Raw genomic sequence first — 20,673 nt, 5'->3', positions numbered from 1 at the left:
AAATCCAAAAAATAGGAATGGTTTTGGTTGGTTGTATATGTTTTGAAAAGCTATTGGAAAATTTAAGCTGCTTAAGGCAGCGGCAGTTTGGTTATGCTAATGAACTTAATGATTTTGATATGTTGATGAGCCTATCAACGGTACAAATAGATGTGTATCTAAGACAAGCTGGTAACAATGGGGAACAGACAAAGGGTTTTGAATGAGGTGTTAGACATTCAAAGGAGGGGACAAGGTTTGAACTTTACATTTACACTCACAAAATGTAGAAAATTAAATTTGACTTCTGAAGAGATAAGGAAAGACCAAAAGAGAAAAACTTTTTGTTAGGAGGTGATTAAACCTAATTTAAAAAAAAAGGGTAGCTGGTTCATACTTCAGCCATAGCAGGAATAGTTGTTTAACTCCCAGCAAGCAGTGTGTGTGAAAAATAAACAATTGTTTGTTTTACCTCAGAAGCAAACCCAAAAGAGATATAACAGCCTGGTGTGGTAACTGTTACTGGATATTTTAATAGTTTGAAAATTATGGGCGGGATTCTCCCTCGGCCGACACTGGAATCAGGAACCACGAATGAGCCGATAATCGGTTCCGACTCCAAAATTGTGGCATATCATTAGCAGACCCAACTCGGTATTCTTTGGGGCCTCCGTGATTCTCTGCCTCCAATGGGCCGAATTCCTGATATCGCAGTTCACTTTAGTTTTTGAAACAAGCGTTGCGGCTGATGAGGGAGAGGGAGGAGGTAGGACACGGAGAGGCACAATCGTTGGCTGACAAATAGGACACTGGCCGGGCTAGCCAGGGCCTGGGGAGGAGGGGGGGGGGCGACAGGGGAAGGGGCCGTGTGTCCTGGGTGACCCCCCCATGGGACTGGGGCAGTGCCCAGACAGCCATTACCACGACCTGCAAGGCAGCCATCTTGCTGCACTCCCTACTGACCACCCACGTTGATCTTGGTTCTGCAGAGTGACACCGGCCCCATACCCCACCCCCACCCCACCACCCCCCATACCCCACACTCCACCATACACCCCCCACCCGGGCACCAAATCCCAGGTGTCCCACGCAAGGACAATACCCACTGTAGCCCACGGGGGTGCCAAACAGGGGGCGTGGAGCGTACAGCTGGCATGAGCAACGGCAGTCGACAGTACCCCTGGCAGCAGGGACAGGCACCAGGGCCAGAGATCCCCACGATGCCGGACACCAATTGGTCCTGGGGGGCAGAGAGGAGCAGGGGAGTGGGACTGGAGGGTGCAGGGTCTGCAGCGCCAGTCAGGGCTACCATGTAGCTCCGTGGACCAGTCTGGGCACAAGCTTATGCACCATGCTAACATGTCGGCCTTTCACCCCCTGCAGACAATGGATATTGCAATTCAACCAGCAATGGTGGCCTTCCTGCTAGTCGCTGCAGGGTATGTCCTGCGGCTGTATGAGCTGGAACTGCTCGAGGAGGAGGAGGAAGCTGCAGCAGCAGAGTGTGCAGCAGCAGAGCGTGCAGCAGCAGAGCGTCCTCAGAGGAACAGGTTGCAACTGCTCAAGATGGAGAGCCAGCCATCCAAAAGGCCAAGGAAGAGGAGCTGCAAAGGAGCAGATGATGACAACCCATTCTGGTGACCCGCATCGTTTAAAATGTCTGACTCCTGCCCACGGTAGCATTTCCACCATCCACCAGGGTGATCCCTGCATGCGGGCTGGCCATTCCATCAGACCCCTGGGGTAGCGGTGGTGGGGACCGCCGATCACCGGATGTGCCCCCACTTATATCTGAGTGCCTTGTCACATGACCATTGTCTCGAGACAGCATGATCTGTCTGTACCGCCACCTGGTAGTTGGAGGTCGCACCACCAGCCATCTATAATATTGCTTACAGGCATATCATCACACCAATAACCCCATCTAACTTGTTGGACACGAAGGGGCAAATTATCATGGCCAATGCACCTGATCTGCACGTTACTGCAAAAATCCCTAATCGCCACACACTTCCTCATTGAGCCATGTTTGGGTTCAATGAGGGAGAATTCAGAATGTCCAATTCACCTAACAAGCATGCCTTTTGGGACTTGCAGGAAGAAACAGGAGCACCTGGAGGAAACCCGCAGACATGGGGAGACCGTGCAGACACTGCAAGGTTATATCCTCGACACTGTCTACCACTTGGTCAATCTTTGTGTCATCTGAAAATTCCCCAAACATGCTCCCCACGTTCATGTCCAAATAGTTAATTTATAACACAAACAGTAAGGGTCCCAACACCGAGCCCTGTGGAACACCACTTGAAACAACTTTCCAATTGCAAGGGTAGCTATCAACCATTGCCCGTTTTTGCTGTTACTAGGCCAACTTTTTATCCAGTTTGGCACATTGCCCTTTATCCCATGGGCTTTCACTTTCTTGGCCAATCTGCCATGTGAGACTTTGTCAAATGCCTTGCTAAATTCCATGTACACCACATCCACTGCACTACCTTCATTAACCCTTCTTGTCACTTCCTCAAAGAAGACCTTTTTTGACAAATCCATGGTGACTATCCTCTCTCAGGATTGATTGTACTAATTTGCCCACCACTGATGTAAAGCTAATCTCTAATTGTTTGACACTTCCTTTGATCCTTTTTAAACAAAAGAATCCAGTTTGCATTTCTCCGGTCCTCCAGTACCTCCCATGTGTCTACTGAGGATTGGAAAATCATTCTCAGAGCATCTGCTATCTTCTCCCTTACCTCCTTCAGTAGCCTCGGAAACAATCCATCTGGCCCTGGCGACTTATCAACTTTCATGGATTTCAATCCATTGAGTACTTCCTCTCTCTTTATGATCTTTATAACATCTTTGGGTTTTCTTTAACTTTACTTGCTAGTCCTTTTCATGCCCTCTCTTTGATTTTCTTATTGACTTAATCACTGCACTTTCTACACTCGTCTAGGCTATCTGCAAGTTCTTTATGCCTATCGTACGCATTCTTTTTCTGTTTGATCTTCCCCCTGTATTCCTCTAGACAACCAGAGAGGTCTAGATTTGGCAGTGCCACTCTTATTTTTGGAGGGGACCTGTCTACTTTGCACCTTTAAGATCTCTCCTTTTAGTGCTTCCTGCTGGTTTTCCACAGATTTATCCTTTAGCAGTGCTGGCCAGTCCACCTCAGCCAAGTCCCTTCTCATTTCTACAAAATTTGCCTTCACCAGTTCAAAATATTTACTCCTGCTTTATCCCTGTCCTTTTCCATGGATACTTTTGCTTTATCCCTATCCTTTTCTATGGTAATACTGAATCTAACTGAATTGTGATCACTATCCCCGATATGGTCGCCAGCTGTCACTTCACCCACTTGCCCTTCTTCGTTCCCCAAGACTACATCTTGAATTGCATCTCCTTTTGTTGGGTTTGTCACTAATTGAGTGAAAAAAACTTTCCTGGACACACTGCATAATTTTTCCCCCCATGGTTCCCCTTATATTGTTTGAATCCCAGTTTATATTGGGAGAGTTAAAGTCTCCCACTATTATTGCCCTCTTGTTCTTACAGGCAACAATTTGCCTACATATTTGCTCTTCTATCTCCCTTTCACAATGTGTGGGTTTATAGTATGCACCCAGTAGTGTGACTGCCCCTTTTTTATTTCTAAGTTCAACCCATAAAGCCTTGTTTGTTGATCCGTTTAGTTTATCATCCCTCCTCACAACTGGAATGGATTCCTTAACCATTAGTGCTAACCCCCCCTTTTCTTATCTCCCCCTCTGTTCTGCCTGAAAACTCTGCATCCAGGGATATTGAGCTGCCAATTTTGCCCCTCCTTTAGCCAGGTTTCCATTACAGTAATGATATCCTGCTGCCATGTGTCTACCTGTGCTCTTAACCCATTTACCTTGTTTGTAATACTCCTTGCATTGAAGTGCAAATAATTTAACCCCACCATTTTGCCTTGCTGGACAATTTCAAAACTTTACTTCCCCTATAATTCCAGGTCTATCATCACATCTTCTACATCACTAAAGAATGTTCGACCTCCATTTTCCTGATCTGACTTTGACTTATCTGGTCCTACTCCTGGGATCACATCCCTCTGCCTCACTAGTTTAAATACTCCCCAACAGAATAGGCAAAAGCCTTTGCTAGGATATTGGTCCCAGCTCTGCCTGGGTGCAACCGGTCCGGTTTGTACAGGTGCCACCAGCTCCAGAACCGGTCCCAGTGCCCAAAGAATCTAAATCCCTCCCGGCTACACCACCTCTCCAGCCATGTGTTCATCTGATCTATCCTGTATTCCTGCTCTCTCTAGTGCATGGAACTGGGAGAAATCCTGAGATTACTACATTTGAGGTCCTGTGTTTTAGTTTATCTCCTATCTTCCTGTACTCGTCTTGCATGTCCTCATCCTTTAGTTTACCTATGTCATTGGTACCAATGTGTACCACAACCACTAGCTGTTCATCTGCCCTCCCCAGAATGCCCTGCAGCCATTCGGTGACATCCCAGACCTTGGCACCAGGGAGGCAACATACCATCCTTGATTTATGTTTGCCACCACAGAAGTGTCTGTCTGTGCCCCTATCTATTGAATCCCCTATCACAATAGCCCTTCCACATGTTTTTCTCCCACCTATCAGAGCAGCAGAGGCATCCACGGTGCTGTGGATTTGCTTCTGCTGCTTTCCCCTAAGAGGCCAGTCCTTCTAACAGTATCCAAAGCAGTATATCTGATTGAGAGGGGAATGACCACAGAGGACTCCTGCACTGCTTTCCTGAGTCTTTTACTGTTTCTGATGGTCACCCATTCCCTTTCTGCCTGTGCAATTCTCACCTGCAGTGTGACCATCTCACTAAACCTGCTACCCACAACTTCCTCAGCATGACAGATGCTCCACTGTGAGTCCACCCACAGCTCCAGCTCCAAAAATCCAGTTAGCTAGAAGTTGCATTTGGACACACTTTCTCCACAACATGGGCAATAGGGTGCTGGAAGTGTCCCTCATTTCCCACAATGTGTAGGAGGAGCATATCACGGGTCTGAGATCTTCTGCCACGATATCCTTTTTGATTAAGCTAGTAAGAAGTCTTACAACACCAGGTTAAAGTCAAACATGTTTCTTTCAAACACTAACTTTCGGAGCACTGCTCCCTCCTCAGGTGAAGGAGCTTCTTACTGTGCTCACCCTAGTCCAACGCTGGCATCTCCACATCTTGATTAAGCTAGTTATTTCCTGAAAAGAAAAATTACCTTAGCTAGGAACCTTGTTTCTTATTTAACTATCTATTGTGATTGTACGGTACTAATCTATACTCTTTTTGTTTATGTATTTATTTTGGTCCCAACAAAGTTTTCAGCAATTAGTTTGATTAAAAGATTGAAAAAAAAACCCCTCACATGGATCTATTCACCAAATCAGCTGCTTTGGTTGGTCCCAGGCCACTTTCTGAACCATCGTATGTATTTATCCTTCTCCTCCCTCTCTCTTTCAAACTCCCAGCTCCTCTTGCCCTTACTCTTTCTTCTCTGCTCCTTGGTATTTATTTTAAATTTAGAATACCTAATAACTTTTTACTAATTAAGGGTCAATTTAGTGTGGCCAATTCACCTACCCTGCACATCTTTTTGGGTTGTGGGGGTGAGACCCATGCATGCACGGGAAGAATGTGCAAACTCCACACGGACAGTGACTCGGGGCCAGGATCGAACCCGGGTCCTCAGTGCCGTGAGGCGGCAGTGCTAACCACTGTGCCACCATGCTGCCCAGGTTTCCTGAACCTAATGCACCTGTATTTCCCACTATGGGGAACATGTTGGGCCTGTACTCTCCCCATTTCTTTTTTGAATGCTCCTCTGTAGATTTTTCCGCAAGTAGCTGCCCCTAGTCAACTTTGGCCCGATCATGCTATTCTAGTGAAATCTGCCTTTTAGTACCATCTGAGGAGATGTACGAGGCACGTTTTTCACACAGAGGGTAGTGGGTGCCTGGAACTAGCTGCCGGAGGAGGTGGTGGAAGCAGGAACGATAGTGACATTTAAGAGGCATCTTGACAAATACATGAATAGGATGGGAATAGAGGGATATGGACCCAGGAAGTATAGAAGATTTTAGTTTAGACGGGCAGCATGGTCGGCACAGGCTTGGAGGGCCAAAAGGCCTGGACTTTTCTTTGTTCTTTGTTTGATAATTGAAATTTTTTTCTGAATAAAAACATTGACGGTTTTATCACCAAAGCTGCCCCCTATCAAACCTCATGGGAGAGGACCAAGCACCACACATAGGCTGTCTCGGACTTAAAACAAGCCATAGCGCAGGCCCCAGCATTGCAAGTAACCCAGACCACCTCTATGCCCTAAAAGTAGCAGCCACAGACAGCACACTTGCAGCTGTACTTCTGCAGGAGCGCTACAGGAGACTCAGACCGGTATCCTATGACTCCCAGCTCCTAACCCCAGTGGAACAAATGTTCCCAACGTGCGAAAAGCACCTTTCAGTGGTGGTCTAGGCAGTGAACGAATTAAGGGGTCCTACTGGCGGCCAGACATGGATAAAAACGTCCAACATTACATCAATAACTCCAAGGTCTGTGCCCAAAATAATCCCAACATGTATGCCCACAAGGGAGAACGGAGGCATAACCAACCCAGTAGAAGGCCCCTGAATAAATACGCAGGTTGATTATATCGGTCCCCGACTTCCGGGCATGGGAGGTTACAAATACATCCTCCTTGTCATAGACACTTTTAGTAAGTGGGTAGAAGCCTTCCCCACTTGAACCAATATAGCCAAAGTCACGGAAAATATCCTAGTGCAACAGATTGTCACTCGGTGGGGTCTCCCTCATAGTATAGATTCGGACAAAGACACTCATTTCACCACTTAGGTGATGAAGAAGGTTTGGGATATGCCAAAAGTTCCACATTGCATATCATCCTCAATCCAGCAGGAGAATGGAAAGGATGAACCGCAAGACCGTCCAACAAAATAACTGCACCCGGAAAATGTCCTGTCATTTGTTTTAATGATAGGATGAAACACAGTTTCCAGTTCCACCGGGTTCACCCCCATGTACTCATGACAGGGATCAAACCCCTGATGGGCTGGATGTATCAGAACCTGAGCTTGGAACCCTTAGACATAAGACTGCAGTTCAAACACTGATGCAAAATGTTCATCTGCATAACTCGAAGCAGCTGTTCAAATGGGGAAAAGGAAGTAGCAGAGTATGGTATACTTCGATAGCATGCTGAACCCCACTGTGTATGAGGTTGGGCAGAATGTCACGCTTCAGGTTTTTCAGCCTGGCTCATTCCAATACTCCGAAACGTGAGACTCTACTCGGTGGTAGTTAAGGTGAGCCCATCCATTTACTGCGTACTGATGGATTCCAGGAAAGTCAGATTGTACCATGTGAATTAAATGAAGCTATTTGGCTCCCAAAACAACTACCACCAGAACCACATATCGATGGAGGGTATTTAAGCAGTGGCTCCTGGCCCCCACCCCCGGGGTTCGGACCCTGGCCTCTTGCTGGAATTTCCACCCCCACAGACTCCAGATGCAAAGCTCCGTCTAATGACCGAAAGAGAAAGAAACAAGTCAAGATCAAGCCACATACTCCATATCAGTCAACATCTTGGTAAACCTCTTCTGTACCCTCTCCAAAGCCTCCACATTCTTCTGGTGCTGTGGCGATGAGAATTGAAGACTATATTCCAAGTGCGGCCTTACTAAGGTTCAATTTGGTATCTCCGGAAGTGTTTGGTATCGCATTCAAAGATGGAACAAAGAACAAAGAAAAGTGCAACACACTTTGCCCCTCGCACCTTAAACCTATGTCCCCTAGTAATTGACTCTTCCACCCTGGGAAAAAACTTCTGACTGTCCACTCTGTCAATGCTCCTCATAATTTTGTAGACGTTTTATCAGGTTGTCCCTCAACATCCGTTGTTCTAGTGAGAACAAACCGAGTTTATCAAACCTCTCCTCACAGCTAACACCCTCCATATCAGGCAACATCCTGGTAAACCTCTTCTGTACCTTCTCCAAAGCCTCCACATTCTTCTGGTACTGTGGCAATGAGAATTGAAGACTCTGTTCCAAGTGCGGCCTTACAAAGCTTTTATTCGGCTACAGCATGACGTGCCAATTTTTATACTCAATGCTGCGGTCAATGAAGGCAAGCATGCCGTATGCCTTCTTGACTACCTTCTCCACCTGTGTTGCCACTTTCAGTGATCTGTGGACCTGTACACGCAGATCCCTCTGCCTGTCAATACTCTTGAGAGTTCTACCATTCACTGTATATTTCCCACCTGTATTAGACCTTCCAAAATGCGTTACCTCACATTTGTCCAGATTAAACTTCATCTGCCACCTCTCCACCCAAGTCACCAACCGTTCTATATCCTGCTGTATCCGCTGACAATCCTCATCGCTATCCGCAATTTCACCAATCATTGTGTCGTCCACAAACTTACTAATCAAACCAGTTACATTTCCCCCCAAATCATTTATATATATGACAAACAGCAAAGGTCCCAGCATTGATCCCTGCAGAACACCACTAGTCACAGCCCTCTATTCAGATACGCACACTTCCACTGCTACCCTCTGTCTTCTATGACCGAACCAGTTCTGTATTAATCTTGCCAGCTCACCTCTGATCCCGTGTGACTTCACCTTCTGTACCAGTCTGCCATGAGGGACCTTGCCAAAGGCTTTAATGAAGACCATGTAGACACTTCAAACCTTCACACAATCAGCGGTCCTATTACCATGCCCATGTCTGTTCCCTGCAACTTGCATTTCCTCTTGCCTCATGTATCTATGGAGTGGCATGGTGGCACAGTGGTTATCACTGCTACTTTGGGAGGAAGTATAAACTTGCACGAGCTTCCACCTGCAGTGCCATCAGCACACGTACGGGCACATTGAGCCTGATTCAGAGACTGGCCCTACCCTGGTACTGAGGCCAACATACCCTCAGATACCCTTCATCTCATCTCGGTTTTCTTTTTACCAGCCCCAAGCTTTGGGTCTCTTTTAATCTTTTAATTGGTCATTTGTATCCCCAACCCCTAGCTGAGTAGCCACCCTGATCACACAAGAACACAGAACCATTATCACCCTGCACTCTTTAACGTCAGCAAACCTCTATCATTATTTACAAGGTTTCCGCTTATAACTCTGCCTTGTGACAAAAGACTCATCACCCCAGCAAAGTATCCTATTGAACACAGATTTCTAGACCACCCTGATTAGGGGTAGCCTCGTCTTCACTTCTCGAACTCATAACTTTAGCTTGTACAACTCTGCACTGTGGTTTAAGGCCACAAAATAAACACGGATGTAGAACAGTATAGCATGGTACAGGCCCCTCAGCCCACGATGTCTGGCGCCCCAGATTCTGTGATAAAGATATTATAAAAAAGGAATTAGCAAAAGGTGAAAGTCAGCATCTGGTGGGAGAGATAAGGGAAAGAAGAAATCAGAAATGAAGGAATAACAACAGATGCTCCTGTGATCGCTCTCTCTACAGAAAGTATTAAGCCCTTCTGGCATTGTACCTTGGATTCTTTGCCTCGGGATGGACACAAGGACATGGACCCACAGAAGAAAGGACCCACAACAGGAAGATCAAATTAACATACCCTGGATTAGAAGAACCTAATGCAGTGCCTGGATGGAGAAACCACGATCTGGCGCCACAATCAAGGGATATATTTAGAATTCTCACCTCAAAAAGCTTTTTTTTTCTTTCTGTTTTTGTATTTATCTGTATTTTCTACAGATTTATTTTGACTTGTTAACCGTCTAATTTTGTATTTATGATGTCTGCAGAATTTATATAAATTGGGTTCGGGATTTGGATTGTTTGCTGGAGGTTCATGCACTTGCCCATCCTGGAACTTGGTTAGAATTGTGTGATTCGGTTCACTGACGCTCACTGGATCAATAGGAGGAACTGTGGTAAAATGGCTAATGGCCTGAATCTTAGGTCTGACACAGAACTGGACACTTCAAATTCAGAATTGAACATTTTAAATTAAACCACTGTCAGAACCACAGCATGCCTGATGGGAACTCAAACAACCAGGTTCAAATATACTGGCCAGAGTCAAATAAGCCAGGGTAAATTGGTATAGTCCTGCAAACAAGAGACAGGAGATAATCGGCCCTATTCAGATAAATTGATTGTTGTGGATTGCCCAAATGCAGCCAGACATTCTGGCACCTCAATTTCCTGCCGTTACCTTATATGGGACAGTGCACCTGAGGATGGACCCGGTTGGTGGGGGGGTGGGGGGGTGGGGGGTTGGTGTTGTGGTGTCCTGCAGAGTTGCAATTGACAACTCTATTGGTTGCTGTGATCCCTTCCCAGTGACCTAATTGGCTGAGGGCCAGAGAAATTTCTGGGAGGGAGCAAAGATGGGGGATAAGAGACACTCAGAGACCCTCCCCAGCGAAGACCCGACACGGAGACTATGGAGAAGACTCAATGGAAGACCAGAGAGCAGACAGAAGAGGCATGCGAGACCCAACTTTTCATTAGAAGGCCCTAAGACGACTGAGGTTCAGAGAATTGGACCCGCAGCTCATGTTAATCAACACGGGTAGTATTCAAATATTGGGAAAATAGTATTTGGGATAATTTGGGAGAATAACTATATTTTAATAAATTTGGGTTGAATCGTGAACCTGTGTTTGTCCTTTGTTCATCTCGTAAATAAGGGCACCTAGGTAAAACATAAAATATTAAACTGGACAAATTATCTGATAATTTATAGACAATAAAAGTCTATTACAACTATACCCCTTTAAACTAGAATTTAATTTGTACGTGAATTAATTCTTACCATCTTAATCTGCTGTGACAAAATTAAAGAAATTAATAAAATATTTCATTTGCAAAGTAAAACAGAGAGCACAATACAATTGTTCTTATTCCTGGACCCCTAAGATCTACATAGACACCTGCAGAACCAGCAGCTTCTGGATTCAAGAAATGCATTTGAATTCTAGGTGCATGCTGTGTTGAACCAGTATTTTGAATACTCTGTAAGTATCAAGGCTTCTGAATAGAACCTTGCTCAATCAGGTGAGGCATCCATTCTCTGTAAATACTAGCAGGGGATCGATTGGTGTAAAGCAAAATTACTCAAGAATGAAATACTGAAATGCAATATTGCAGTAATGCTGGCTACAAATGAGTTTTATCTTGGCAAAATTCATTCCAAGAACGGTGTCAACACCCCAGTAACCTCATTAAATGTGTCTTTCATCGAGCTCAGGATGACGGGAGGGATTCCTCTTGTAACTGAGTCCTAATGGTGATAGCCCATATTTTATGCAGTAATGTTTATTGAAAGTAAAGGCCGCAAAAATAGATTTGATTTCTCAGGTCAGGAAATTTTACTTCCGAAATCCAAAATTGAACTAAAGACCCATCAGTGCCACAATGTACCCAAAATATTTAACACTGCTGCCTCACGGTGCCGAGGACCCGGGTTCGATCCCAGTCCCAGGTCACTGTCTGTGTGGGTTTCACCCCCACAAGCCAAAGTTGTGCAGCGAGGTGGATTGGCCTTGGTAAATTGCCCCATCATTTGAAAAAAAAATTTTTTAACTGCTGACTGAAAATAAAACATCATAAATTTTGCCATTAAACTATACAGCCCCTCAAAATCTATAATTTACTCACCTTGACAGGTTCCTTTTCAAATTGGGCCCGAACAGAACTTTTGTCCACGGTTGTTGATACAGGAGGTACTGACTGCTTGGGACATTTGGAATATACAGCATCACATAAAAATGAGATGTCCCTGAAATTAAGGTTGGGAAGAGCATAAATCATTGCGCAATTCTCAAATAACACAAAGGGTAAAAAAAATATATATCTGTTGTTTTTAAATAATAATAACATTTCATCTTTCCAGTCCTTTGGACAGCAAAAGATCTGCAGATAAAATATTTAACTGATTGACTTTCATGATCCTTAATTCGTTCACAACTTGATTCACAGCTAAAGTGATCTCAGCTAAAGGGTAGAATAGAGGCACTGCTGCCTCACGACGCCAAGGTCCAAGGTTTAATCCCGGCTCTGGGTCACTGTCTGTGTGGAGTTTGCATTCTCCCCGTGTTTGCGTGGGTTTCACCTCCACAACACGAAGATGTGCAGGTTAGGTGGATTGGCCACGCTAAATTGCCTCTTAATTGGAAAAAGTGAATTGGACACTCTAAATGTATTTTTTATTAAATAATGTGTTCTCAGCTTATCCCTCAAATCTAAAATGTTATCTTTGATTTAAGTTGCAAACTGATATTACAGCCTTAAAGAGTCCCACCTCCTAATAGTGTTTCCACAATATTTTCTTTACTGAGAAATTGAGAATAGAAGGAAGCAGTGTGTGTTTACAAAAACAATTGGAGCTGACAAAAAGAGAAACTCATGAGCATGCAGAAGAGAGGAATATACAGAAGTCAGTAGGGTCAACAGGAGCAAGGAGAAATCAGAAGTTTGGAAGGTCCAAGAGAATGTCAAATGCCAATGTGACGGCCAGTATTTCAAGTAAATCGAAGGGAGTAGAAGAGTGAAAGTTTGTTTAAAAATCAGAAACAACAGATGTGCACTCCGTATTGGACGAATAACTTTTTCCGGGAAATTGTGTACTAATTGCATGTGTGACTAACGAGGAGGATTGGGTAAACTCTGCAAGTTTGCATTTAAACTCGGAGGGATTAGAACCGGAACATAACCCAAAGCCCTACCCGCTGTCTAGTCGACTCCCTACCCCTTGTACTTGAAAATGGCTGGAAAAAGCTCAGAGGTAGAGAATTGTCCCACATGGGAAGTGAAAATAAGAGAGTATATAAAGAAGAAAGGGTGGCCCCTATGGGCGGAATTTTGTTCAAATACGGAGATAGGTCCCGGAGGCTTAGGACAGATGTACTGGGATGATTTGACGAAGGCTCTGTGAAAGCGAGCAGCCAAATATGAGAAGGCGATGGTCATGAGCTGCTTAGTGCAGTCAGTAGGACCTGAACAGGTTTTTAAAACTGTTTGTGAAGAATTAGATAAAGCAAAGCAGTTGCAGGGGGAGAAGGAGGAAGAAATTATAAAACTAAAGGAGGAGAAGGAAGAGGAATTTTAAAAGTTAAAAGAAAAGGAGGAAGACATTAAAAAGCTGGGCGGGGTAAAGGAGAAAGAAATAAAGAAGCTTAAAGAGGAAAGGGAGGAAGCGGTGAGGAAATAAAGGAGGGACAGGAGGACGAGATAAAGAGATTAAAAGAACAACAGCAGGAGAGGATGGAACAAACAAAAGCAGACAAAGACAGATAAATAAATGAACTAATACAAGCATTTGGGTCGTTTCCAGACCCAATGAGAGAAGGCCGACGAAGACACTGAACGGGCTGTCTTGGCCAGAGATGAAGCCCAGCATACGGTGACACGCTTAGAGACCAAGTTCACCAACCTGCAGACAGCAATAAAATTCCTCCATTAACCTAGGAAAGAGGAGTGACAAGCAACCGCTGATCACTCTAAGTGCCAGCGAGAAATTATACGATTAAAATCCCTATTCTCGACGGCTTTATATGTACCTTCGGGGCAGTAGAGAAAGAGAGGGCAGATTGGGAAAAATTAAAACAAGATGCCATGCCAACTGAGGGTTGGGGCCCACCACCATCTTTCCCAAAAAAAGCCATACCCCCAGCTTTCCCAGAGGAAGTCACATCCACTGAGTCCCCGGATCCACCGCCAGTACCTATGCACCCTGTGGTATCTGAATGACATAGAACATAGAAATACAGTGCAGAAGGAGGCCATTCTGCCTATTGAGTCTGCACTGACTCACTTAAGCCCTCACTTCCACCCTATCCCCGTAACCCAATAACCCCTCCTACCCTTTTTGGTCACGAAGGGCAATTTATCGTGGCCAATCCACCCAACCTGCACGTCTTTGGACTGTGGGAGGAAACTGGAGCACCCGGAGGAAACCCACACAGACACGGGGAGAACGTGCAGACTCCGCACAGACAGTGACCCAGTGGCGAATCGAACCTGGGACCCTGGCGCTGTGAAGCCACAGTGCTATCCACTTGTGCTACCATGCTGCCCTCAGACGGGTAGGAAATACGCCAGGCCCGGCTACCACCAACACAACCCCACGGTGGCACAATTGGCCAACATTTGTAATAAAATCACAACATTTCAGCCATCTGCTGACCCACACAGCTTCTTTGATATATTAGGCAGGAAAAAAATAATGCACGGGCTGGATGAAAAGGAGGAGGTAAAATTACTAATTGTCTGTTTAAGCAAGCCCGTACGATTGGGACCACCAGCTCCTCAGACGTCGGGCAGGGATGCCTAGATGAGATGCAGAAGGCAATATTAATTGCAGTGGGATATAATAAAGGACATCCCATAGACGGCCTAAATAAATGCAGACAAAGGAAAAGGGAACACCCGACTGCCTTTGCTGGTTGTTTATGGATTCATTTCAGCGGGGTATACAGATTTAGAACACTCCAGGTTGGATGAAGCCAATTCTTCCAAATGGGCTAGAGCTTTAGTCTCCCACTCCACAGAGCAAGGTAAAAGAACTTGTGTTAATTTCAACCCTGCAGAGCCCACACACAATGAAGCATGGGTTCTCCGACATCTAGCTAGAGTCTGGGCGTAGGCAGTTCAGGAGCACCCACCATCACGATCCAATAGGGAAGTCACGATGCTTCCAATGAGGGTTAACCAGGGTCCGGAATGGAGAAATGAGGGTACAGGGGAACACCAATATCAGAGATATCCAGCTCTACTGTACGCACCGCGGGGAAGAGAGAATACGTTTTATTGCAATAAATTTGCAAAAGTTGAGTTTTATGTCATTGTTCAGCTGATAAAGTTAAACGTTAAGTTAAATATTTACCAGCTTCAAAGGTTTGTATTTATAAAATTATTTTTGTTAATAAATGTTTTCCATTAAACTTTACAAGCTTCTACAAATGGCTTACTGAAACATCAAAACTCAACATTTAATTGTGAGATAATTCTAAATGAACAAGATAATTGAAGTAAACAAGGCAGAAACATAATAACACAGGTAACACGGTGTTAACACTGCTGCCTCACAACACCAGTGACCTGTGTTCAAGAACAAAGAACAAAGAAAAGTATAGCACAGGAACAGGCCCTTCAGCCCTCCAAGCCTGCGCCAACCATCTAAACTAAAATCGTCTACACTTCCAGGGTCCGTATCCCTCTATTCCCATCCTATTCATGTATTTGTCAAGATGCCCCTTAAACATCACTATTGTCCCAGCTTCCACCACCTCCTCTGGCAGCGTGTTCCAGGCACCCACTACCCTCTGTAAAAAACTTACCTCGTACATCTCCTCTAAACCTTGTCCTTTGCATCTTAAACCTATGCTCCCTAGTAATTGACCCCTCTACCCTGGGAAAAAGTCTCTGACTATCCACTCTGTCTATGCCCCTCATAATTTTGTAGACCTCTCTCAGGTCGCCCCTCAACCTCCTTCGTTCCAGTAAGAACAAACTAAGTTTTTTCAACCTCTCCTCATAGCTAATGCCCTCCATACCAGGCAACATCCTGTTAAATCTCTTTTGCACCCTCTCTAAGGCCTCCACATCCTTCTGGTAGAATGACGACCAGAATTGAACACTATACTCCAAGTGCGGCCTAACTAAGGTTCTATACAGCTGCAACATGACCTACTAATTTATATACTCAATGCCCCGGCCAAGAAGGCAAGCATGCCGTATGCCTTCTTGACTCCTTCTCCACCTGCGTTGCCCCTTTCAGTGACCTGTGGACCTGTACACCAAGATCTCTCTGACTGTCAATACTCTTGAGGGTTCTACCATTCACTGTATATTCCCTACCTGTATTAGACCTTCCAGAAAACCGTAGCACCTGGAGAAAACCGTACCATGGGGAGAACGTATAAACTCCACACAGACAGTCACCAAGGCCGGAATTGAACCCGGGGTCCTGGCACTGTCAGGCAGCAATGCTACCTGTTGTGCCCCATGGCTCCGCCTTTTTCCGGGTGCTCCGGTTTCCTCCCACAGTCCAAAGATGTGCAGGTTAGATGGATTGGCTATGCTAAATTGCCCCATAATGCCCAGAGGTTAGATGGGGTTACAGGGATGGCGCGGGTGCATGGGCCTGGGTAGGTTGGTGCTCTTTCGGAGCACCGGTGCAGACTCAATGGGCTGAATGGCTTTCTTCTGCACTGCAGTGATTCTATGATTCCATAAACACAAATAAAATAAAAACAGATGTTACAAGGACAGTGACAGCAAAAAACCCAGGGACACTTTTAAAATCTTATGACCATAATCTAAATTAAAGCATACAAACACTTTTAAGCATGCCACACATAAAGTTATATAATAATAGTATAGGTTTTAAAAGTTTCACAGATTTAAAACAAATAGCCAAACCTATGTTCTTTTATAAATTATCATATTTAATTACTAAAAAATGTAATTACTTTAAAAGAACCAGTAGCAACAGCAACGCATGTACAAAAGAAAGAGCAACAAAAACTACTTTAAAAACTTTACATACCTTTAGTACACTTGTGAAACGTATTGCTCTGTCTTCAATGTAAACCTGTAGTTTAAATGCCTGCCCTCAATGGGCATTCCCTACCTGGCCCCGTCATAAGGGCCAGGGCTGCACTCCTCTTGTGCCGCGCTGGAGCCGGCGCAGATTGTTGGACTGAAGGCCGAGGTTGCCGCATGGAGAGAAAGATTCACCACGATACCCAAGTGCAGGTAAGTGTGCATATTTCCATTTCAGAATCAGCCGTTAGCCAGATGTTATGGGCCACATGAGCAGCACGGTAGCACAGTGGTTAGCACTGTTGTTTCACAATGCCAGGGACCTGGGTTCGATTCCTGGCTTGGGTCATGTCTGTGCAGAGTCTGCACATTCTCTCCATGTTTGCGTGGGTTTCCTCTGGGCGCTCCAGTTTCCTCCCACAAGTCTCGAAACATGTGTTAGGTGGATTGGACATGCTGAATTCTCCCTCTGTGTACCCGAACAGGCGCCGGAATGTGGCGACTAGGGGCTTTTCACAGTGAATTAATTGCACTGTTAATGTAAACCTACTTGTGATACTAATAAAGATTATAAAAAGAAAATTGTTCTGAAAACAATTTAGGAACTTTTGCCCCTCTCCAACTTTTATACTACCACTGTCCCAGTCTACATTTGAGTAATTAAAGTCTCCCATTAAAACTACTCTGCAATGTTTGTCTCTCTTTGTAATTTCTCTGCAGATTTGTTCTCCTACATCCTTCTCACTAACTTGCGGTCTGTAGATTATACAGAGCAATGTAATTGCAACCTTTTTTGTTCCTTAGCTCTAGCCAAATTAATTCTGTTCCTGAAGCCTCTGGGAAATCCTCTTCCTCCAGCACTACAATGCTCTCCTTAACCATTCATTGGCACTGTATAATATAAACCTCCCCATCTCAATTGGTTCTAAAAACCTACCTTCCAGCTCGGGCCAGTGAAACGGGCTGATCTATCAAGTACTTGAATTTGGTTCTTCGAGTTGGGTGATGCCATATATTATCAGTTGGTCGGATGTGATGTAACTGAGGAGACAAAGAATATGAACTATTTCAGTGTAGGGCATGGATTCGTGTAACTGAAGGAAATGAAAGTGCCAAAATAAAACCCAACCTGCATTTTATTTTCCTTTGCCTATTCAAATTAATTGACCCTCAAATTTAGAGTTTCTAAAAAAATAAATCTTTCTAAAAGCAAAAAATGCTTGAAGCGCACTATTAGTACCCCTTCAATTAAGGCCACATTATTATGGTGCTTCAATATGTTGAATGTAGAAAAACTATATATTCTAATCTGCAACTTCCTGCACCCTGTTGCTTCATGGAAACCAGGAAAAATCAAGAAAAATCAAGTGTGCAGAATAGTAGCACAGTGGTTAGCATAGTTGCTTCACAGCTCCAGGATCCCAGGTTCGATTCCCGGCTTGGGTCACTGTCTGTGCGGAGTCTGCACATTCTCACCATGTCTGCGTGGGTTTCCTCCGGGTGCTCTGGTTTCCTCCCACAGTCCAAAGAAATGCAGGTTAGATGGATTGGCTATGCTAAATTGCTCTTCGTGTCCAAGAAAGGTCAGGTGGGGTTACGGGGATAGGTTGGAAGTGTGGGCTTAAATGGGATGCTCTTTCCAAGGGCCGATGCAGACTCGATGGGCGAATGGCTTCCTTCTGCACTGTAAATTCAATGATTCTATGAAAATTGTTACTGCAGTTAAGTGAGGAAACATCATAGGCAGAATTTAACATCCAAGGCACTTTCTGAGGCAAGGGGCCATGTGGTTGGGCAGAAATGTGTAAGGTGGAGATACCCCTATTTTCTCATGAACAGAGGGATCCAGAGTAAGTCCCCCTAATCTTAAAATTGACCTCCCTCTCCACTGCAGTTGTTGGGCCCTTCCTATATGGCCAAGCGAAACTCCCCACATGCACCTGTTTCTGCGTGCTCTGTCATCAATGACTGGTCTAGGCTAATAGTAGTGGCCAACGCTTTTGGGAAAACTGGTCGGCAGCTTATGCCTGATCTGGACTTGATGCCATCAGGCCTCCCGAAAATGGCTGCAGTGGGGTTGCCACCGTTTTTCCAGCTGTACCTGTTAAGATCTGCTCCATATTTCTATACCCAGCCTTGAGAGTCACAAAAAGGATGGTGACCCTGACTAGTAAACTAATCACCGCCAGGTTAGTTTTTAAAAGGATGCTAACATCATTAAAAATTATTTGGAAATCCCATTTGTTCCCATTATTTGAAAAAAGCAATGAAGCGAGTGTTATATCTGCTCCAAAAACCTGCTGAAGCTATGTCAATTGAAAAGTTACAAACTGTAAGTTGATAGATTTTTGTTAGACAAGAATTACAGAATCAAGACAGGTAGATGGAGTCAAGATATAGATCAGCAATGATCTAATTGAATGATGGAACAGGCTTGAGGTGCTGACGAGCCTACTCCTACCCCTATGTTCTTATCGATGTTGTGACAGTCATACACAAGTGACACTATGCTGGTATTTTGCATCATTGTGTATTTGCTAACAAGGATAAATTTGACCTGTTTTGGTAAAAATAGTGTCTCTGGAAGACTCAATTTCACATAACATTTATTTTTGAATGCACATAGGATGTCCTGAACAGAACAGAAGAAAACTAAAAGATACGGTTGCTTCAGTTTATTAAAGGCATCTGTGCTACAGAACTATCAATAAGGCTGCCCTCTACTGATCAATAATGCATGCTATTTATTTTATGCTTGAGATCTGTGGTCTTGAAATTATTGTGCTCTGTGTGCATAAATTTCAAACTAGTCAGTTTGATACCGCTATTAAAATAAGAATATAAATTGATGGCACAATAACATGTTAAACATTCATACACTAAAATCATGTGAAGTCATTTTAAAGCTGACATTTCCTGCTTATAAAACCAATACGTCTTCTGGTGACAAGATGTGAAGGGAAGACGCGCACGAGGTGGCTCCCGCTGGAAACTTGAACTTTCTAGTCTTCTTCCCAGCACCACAGATCTTTAACTTTCTGAAAAAATCTCTGAAATTATCTGAGGAAAATTCCTCATCTCTGTGATGCCCAGGAGAGGCAAGGCCTGAATTTCAACAACAAACTCAGACTCCGAAGCCTCCCATAGTTGAACTGGAGGTAAGGTGGTGACGGCAGCTTCTTCTCTAGTCACCAACCAACTTCCTGCACCCTTCTGCTTCATGGAAACCAGGAAAAAAATCAAGAAAAATCAAGTGGGCAGCATGATAGCACAGTGGTTAGCATAGTTGCTTCAGCTCCAGGGTCCCAGGTTTGATTCCCGGCTTGGGTCACTGTCTGTGATGAGTCTGCACGTTCTCCCCGTGTCTGCGTGGGTTTCCTCTGGGTGCTCCGTTTTCCTCCCACAGTCCAAAGATGTGCCGGATAGGTGGATTGGCCATGCTAAATTGCCCTTAATGTCCAAAAATGTTAAATGGGGTTACTGGGTTATGGGGATAGAGTGGAGGTGTAGGCTTAAGTGGGGTGCTCTTTCCAAGGGTCGGTGCAGACTCGATGGGCTGAATGGCCTCCTTCTGCACTGTAAATTCTATGTCTATACATCATTTGCACATCTTAAGAGTCTAAAGTCTGATTTCTTTTGTTGCTTGAATCCCATTTACGAATTAAAGATCAGACCAGTTTGTGCAAAAGATATTTTATTCTAGTTTTAATAGTAAGGCCAGAGGCATGGCAATTTTAATCAACAAGAGTCAAATTCTCCTCTTCCCAGATTGTGGCAGACACAAACAGTCAATATATAATCGTATGCAGCTCCCCACTGAACACCCCAGTAGTTCTGGTCAACGCTTATGCCCATAATTGGGATGATACGAACTTCATTAATTTGTTGTTATCTTCACTTCCCAACCTCAACACACACCATCTTATTTTAGAGGCAACCTAAACTGTGTTAAGGGCCCAAAATTTGATCACTTAAAACCTAAATCTTTTGTCCCATCAGGGGTTGCCAGGGCTTGTCTTCTTTCATGGCTCAGATGGAGGGGTAGACTTCTGGCATTTATTTGCTCCACAATGTCAAGAATTTCTCCTTTTTCTCTGATGTGTATTC

The 20,673-nt window shown here is 44.5% G+C and overlaps 1 protein-coding gene across 6 annotated transcripts in view; it reads right to left on the bottom strand.

The window, feature by feature from the left end:
• axdnd1 (axonemal dynein light chain domain containing 1) overlaps window positions 1-20,673 on the bottom strand; it is a 314,107-nt gene that overhangs the window by 244,171 nt on the left and 49,263 nt on the right. For all 6 annotated transcript variants that reach the window (XM_038794662.1, XM_038794663.1, XM_038794660.1 and 3 more), the window contains exons 5-6: window positions 17,504-17,607; window positions 11,680-11,800 (exon numbers count right to left, since the gene is read on the bottom strand). In XM_038794662.1, coding sequence (XP_038650590.1) covers window positions 11,680-11,800; window positions 17,504-17,607 — 225 coding nt within the window. The remainder of the gene's footprint in view (window positions 1-11,679; window positions 11,801-17,503; window positions 17,608-20,673) is intronic.

This window comes from Scyliorhinus canicula, chromosome 4 (genome assembly GCF_902713615.1).
Source record: "Scyliorhinus canicula chromosome 4, sScyCan1.1, whole genome shotgun sequence".
NCBI lineage: Eukaryota > Metazoa > Chordata > Chondrichthyes > Carcharhiniformes > Scyliorhinidae > Scyliorhinus > Scyliorhinus canicula.
This window is presented reverse-complemented; position numbering and strand designations above follow the sequence as displayed.